Source organism: Schistocerca gregaria, unplaced genomic scaffold, assembly GCF_023897955.1.
Source record: "Schistocerca gregaria isolate iqSchGreg1 unplaced genomic scaffold, iqSchGreg1.2 ptg000178l, whole genome shotgun sequence".
Classification (NCBI taxonomy): domain Eukaryota; kingdom Metazoa; phylum Arthropoda; class Insecta; order Orthoptera; family Acrididae; genus Schistocerca; species Schistocerca gregaria.
In genome coordinates this window covers 8,449,578-8,455,384 of record NW_026061728.1, presented here as the reverse complement: position 1 = coordinate 8,455,384, position 5,807 = coordinate 8,449,578, and the positions used below count along the sequence as shown (strand labels likewise).

Below are 5,807 nucleotides of genomic sequence, written 5' to 3'. Positions count from 1 at the left end.
TCCCATACAGAATCTCTCCATGCTGCCTAATGTTTTCCTAACGTCACACTCGTCACGTACTTCACTTTTATGTCATAATCATTTCTGAGAGGTAAAGAAATTGCATGACAGCTTGCAGAGCTAGTGGCGTCAAAATTAACACACATACTTTATGTGACTCAAAAGCCGAACGAGTTACTTTCCGACGTTGTTTTAGATGTGCAAATGCCAGTCAAAACACGCGGTGTCGGTACTCTGCCGACCATTTCGCCAGTTAACACCGGTGTTGTTGTGTGTGTTTCAAGCTCAAGAGCATCTCCAAGCAAAAAATGGTCAACAGCAACATTCACACGGTTTCGTACTGCTCAATTGCTACATTAAAACGGTATGTTTCTTTTTCAGAACTGGAAAAAAACGAGCGTGACAGCATTCGAACCTGTAATCTTTAGATCCGAAGTTCGACGCCTTATCCATTAGCCCACACGGTCACTGAGGACTAAGTATAACATGTATACGACTCATCTCGAAACGCTCACACCCCTGAGGATTTGTGTTTTCGTTCTACACAGCCGCTGCCCCTTGCTCTTTCCCACCCATTCGTTACATTCAACCTCTTACGAGACCGACCAAATATAGACTGAGAAACAAGACCACACACTTTGTGCATTCGGAATCGAATTCAGGGCGTCCCTCGCCGCATTTGCTACGATGGCCATTTGCTACTTCTGCAGAAGCGGCGGCGGCGACGACGACGACGACGACGACGACGACGACGAGAGGCTCTGAGATATGTGAGAAATACATCTATAAAATGTAATTCAGACTGCTTCGTCCCACCTTATGCTGTACTGCTTTGGCAAATGCTTTATCTGCGCCATTCGCCTTAATCACATCTGAGAGTAATTCTTAATAAAACGCCTGTCGCTAATTGTTCGTCATCACAGATACTGTTTGCTATACGGCCACGACGCGCAACTGATTTCCAAAATTCATCTTTCTCCTGTGAGGATGGAACTTACGACCCCTGGTATATTAGACCAGTGCTCTACCACTTTTTTTTTTTTTTTTACAGGAAGTGAATAAATAATATTTTATTTTGAAAAGCCTCAATTACATGATCATAATTTGGAAGAGTTTAGATATTGAAAGCAGCTAACTTGTTGCAAAGTTACCTGCTCAGCTGTAATTAGTACTTGGAAGTTTTAACCTCAATGAGACAAGGAACATAAAACATTTCTCTGGCAAAATTAAATTGTGTAACATTATGTACTCTCTTGGATGCACAATCAGCATGTAACTGTGCAAGTCTGAGATCACATACAAACATGAAATTAAAGTAGTTAAATCAGTTCTCTGATGTAACAAGGTACAATCATTTCCCGTCACAAGGACCTCTGAGAACCTATCCACAGAAAAGTTTATAAAAACTTAAGTAATTTTAAATGTCACATTTGGGTTTTATGTGATTGAACAAGCGGTCCTTTATCATCTGTGCCATCAAGCCATGAATTATCTCAATGGTAGTTTTGCAGCTGTCATTTGTTGCTTTCATTAATTTGTCCTCAGTACGCTTTTCATGCGGATCAGCACCTGATAACATAAATCCTCCACGACCCAGAGCAGTTTCTGATTGTTCAAGTTTGTCAGATAAATCAAAAATCTGCCCAGTGGTATAGTCAGCATTGGTAAGGAGGCTCGAAGAGCTCAGGGTGTTGACCCAATACTTGTTCCACAGTGAATCAAGAAGACGTCTATCCAAAGTTGATTTAAAATATGTCACTTCTAATGAATAGTACTGCTTGCAGTGTACACCAAAGTCCTCTATTTTATTCAGAGGAATTGTCTGGTATTCTGATGGTTCTTCATTAGCTGGTTTGTACCCCTTGGGATATGTTCTAAATGCCCCCAGGCATACTTTCCCAGCTGTAATTGTTCTAACAGGATCAATAACAATAGCAACAAATGGTTCTTGAAAATTTTGGTTCAGCATCTGAGTAGATACATTAATTCCAGACAACCAACATCCATATCCTGGGTGACTATGGTACCAGCCTATTGCATTTTCCCTGCGTCCAACCTGTTTTGCAGCTTCTATGTAAGCTGTCATGTACTCATAAGCCTGTGCTTGAGCATTGACTCTTGTTTCTGTGCCCTCAACTGGAAGTGCAAATGAATCCATCACTATCATTGTGTTGGCATCCACTTTCCCCAAAAGCAGTCCCATAACTTCAAGTGTTCCACCTGACCTTGCATGCATCACCATTTTTAAAAGTGCAAGGGCAGATATCTTGATGACTTTGAAAAAGTGGTAATCTTTCTCCCATGGTTTCGCAGCAAGTATGTCTTGTTGTTGCTTACGATCATATCTGTATATTTCATCCACTGAGCTAATAGTTTCTATGTTATTCGACATTTCCCATGTCTTCTGAGCGATTGCCAACTGTGTTTCGGACGACGATCCACTTGCCCTGATAAATTCTAAAAATTGAGATTAAAAGGGACGTTCTACAACCTACCGTTTTCGATAGTAACGTATGTCTCGTTTCACCTGGAAATCACTGTTCCTTAACAAATAATATTTATTTCCGACATACCTAACCACAAAGCTACTCCTCACCAGTATCGCACCTCAACAGACCACTGAGCTAAAGAGGCGCGGCCTAGCGGTACTCTTGGGTACTTCGTCCTTACGGTCGTCTGCATCATCAGACTTCAGCTAACAACACTTCATATAACCGGCTAATATTTGCAGTTATGGCGACCCATTACTGCTCGGCTACACATCTGACACGTAACCGATGTTCTCTCCAAACAACAACACTTGCATTTCAGAACATGTCTTTCACACATGTCTACAAAATCACCTTCACCTTCAAACACAGTTTCCTTGCGACTGACAGAGACGTAGGCAAAGTTTAAAGTTGCTATTTCCATTACATCTCGTTAATCAGAAAAACGGTAATTTACATCTTCAGGGGAACAAAATACCGTTTCGCCCAGCGTGTGGCTCGAACCCACGACCCTGGAATTAAGCGTCTGACGCTCTACCGATTGAGCTAGCCGGCTAACTCGGTGAATACCTGCCATTAGCACGTCACACAGTACTCGTTTGGGTTGGGTGGTCCCATACAGAATCTCTCCATGCTGCCTAATGTTTTCCTAACGTCACACTCGTCACGTACTTCACTTTTATGTCATAATCATTTCTGAGAGGTAAAGAAATTGCATGACAGCATGCAGAGCTAGTGGCGTCAAAATTAACACACATACTTTATGTGACTCAAAAGCCGAACGAGTTACTTTCCGACGTTGTTTTAGAAGTGCAAGTGCCAGTCAAAACTCGCGGTGTCGGTACTCTGCCGACCATTTCGCTAGTTAACACCGGTCTTGTTGTGTGCGTTTCAAGCTCAAGAGCATCTCCAAGCAAAAAATGGTCAACAGCAACATTCAGACGGTTTCGAACTGCTCAATTGCTACATTAAAACGGTATCTTTCTTTTTCAGAACTGGAAAAAAACGAGCGTGACAGCATTCGAACCTCTAATCTTCAGATCCGAAGTCCGACACCTTATCCATTAGGCCACACGGTCACTGACGACTGAGTATAAATGTATACGACTCATCTCGAAACGCTCACAACCCTGAGGATTTGTGTTTTCATTCTACTCAGCCGCTGTCCCTTGCTCTTTCCCACCCATTCGTTACATTCAACCTCTTACGAGACCGAGGAAATATAGACTGGGAAACAAGACCAAACACTTTGTGCATTCGGAATCGAAGGCAGGGCGTCCCTCGCCGCATTTGCTACGATGGCCATTTGCTACTTCTGCAGAAGCGGCGACGACGTCGACGACGACGACGACGACGATAACCGCGAGAGGCTCTGACATATGTGAGAAATACATCTATAAAATGTAATTCTGACTGCCCCGTCCCACCTTATGCTGCACCGCTTTGGCAAATGCTTTATCTGCGCCATTCGCCTTAATCACATCTGAGAGTAATTCTTAATAAAACGCCTGTCGCTAAATGTTCGTCATCACAGATACTGTTTGCTATACCGCCACGACGCGCAACTGATTACCAAAATTCGTCTTCGTGCTGTGAGGATGGAACTCACGACCTCTGGATTTCTAGACCAGTGCTCTACCCCTGAGCTAAGGAAGCGCGGCCTGGTTTTACATTGGTGTAGTTCGTCCTTACGGTCGTCTGGATCATCAGACTTCCGCTGACAACACTTCATATTACCGACTAATATTTGCAGCTATGGCGACCCATTACTGCTTAGCTACACATCTGACACGTAACCGATGTTCTCTCCAAACAACACCACTTGCATTTCAGAACATGTCTTTCACACATGTCTTCAAAATCACCTTCACCTTCACATGCAGTTTCCTTGCGACTGACAGAGACGTAGGCAAAGTTTAAAGTTGCTATTTCCATTACATCACTTTAATCAGAAAAACGGTAATTTACATCCGCAGCGGAACAAATTTCCGTTCCGTCCAGCGTGGGGCTCGAACCCTTGACCCTGGGATTAAGAGTCTCATGCTCTAACGACTTTTTTTTTTCACCAGGAACAGGATAAATGAACAAAAGATCTCTATTGGTACAAACTTAAATACAAGAAAAATGCCATCCTTCCGGCGAAAATAACACAAGACATGATACTCGTACAAGGTGAGCAAGTTTTTTTTTTACTATGAAAGGTGTAGGAAAAAAAATAACTAAAATACTGATGGAAGCTAAGAGGTGTAAAGCAATTTACGTTGGAGTGAGGGAAAAACCAGAGTTTTTTCTGGTGTAGTGCATGAAAGAAGACGCGTGTCCATGCGCCTACTCCACTATGGGCTACAATGTAGAAAGCAGCGCGAGGGGTCTCAGATGTCATCAGGCGGGGCGGGAGTGCTGTCGGCGTGTGGTACCATCCAACTGAGCGGGGGTGACGTAAAGATCGTGTGTAAGTAATTAGCGAAGAAGGCGCGGTAGCGCGGTCGCTGTTCGACTTCACTGTGGGCGGTTTGTAAGTACTGCCAGAAATCAAGGCGTGATTTGTCGCCATCATTATACATGTAGGTGATGGTCCATCCCTTGACCCATACAATCGCATGATTTTTTGTGGCGGGGAAATAAGTATTCACAGGATGGATAAAAGTCCATGGGTCAATCAAGTCCGGCGGAACACGGAGGTAACAGGCAACGAACTGTCGAGCAAGTTTCCAGACGTCACTGGTGGCAGCACAAGTCAGTTGATGTACATCGTCATCAATGAGGTGGCAGATGGAGCAGAGTGGAGAGTCCTTTAGTCCGATGGCGTGAAGACGATGATTTGTGGCGAATTTTTCATTTGCGACCTGGTACCATGTGGACCGGACGTTGGAGGGAAGAAAAGGCTGGTGGATGTGACGCCAAACCGTGGGCCACCGCGTGGACGGATGACGCAGTTCGATATTGTTACCAGATACGGAACGAAGGAGTGGGGTGTAAAAATCTTTAGGTCGAGGAGAACGCGTCGTCGGTAAGTGTGTGTGAGCATAATTGAAGTCGACGATGAAATCAGAAATGTGCGTCACATGATGCTTGATGTGTCCGACTGGTACTGGTGGTGTTTTGGTCGCGGGCACAAGAATTTCCAGCAAGCTGCGCGTAAGGGAGGTGCCCCCGTGCCACTACTTATGCATGGTGGACATGTACAAGGACGCCGCGCGGAGTCGCACATTGACAAGACCGAGGCCACCCGCTCGCGGGGGAAGGGTGAGGGCGTCGTAGCGGACCTTAAAGAGCGTACCGGCCGTAAGGAAGTATCCGAAGGCAGCCTGGAGGCTG

General features: G+C 44.6%; 1 protein-coding gene across 1 annotated transcript; it reads right to left on the bottom strand.

Annotated features, from left to right (window-relative positions):
* Positions 1 to 1,037: 1,037 nt before the first annotated feature.
* LOC126302698 (COP9 signalosome complex subunit 5-like) lies at positions 1,038 to 2,607 on the bottom strand. Its single transcript, XM_049991745.1, has one exon. The coding sequence runs from the start codon at positions 2,390 to 2,392 to the stop codon at positions 1,418 to 1,420; it is 975 nt and encodes a 324-aa protein (XP_049847702.1). The 5' UTR covers positions 2,393 to 2,607; the 3' UTR covers positions 1,038 to 1,417.
* Positions 2,608 to 5,807: the final 3,200 nt, after the last annotated feature.

Excerpts from the sequence above, each read along its gene's own strand:
- LOC126302698 (XM_049991745.1), bottom strand. The coding sequence starts at position 2,392 with ATGTCGAATAACATAGAAACTATTAGCTCAGTGGATGAAATATACAGA.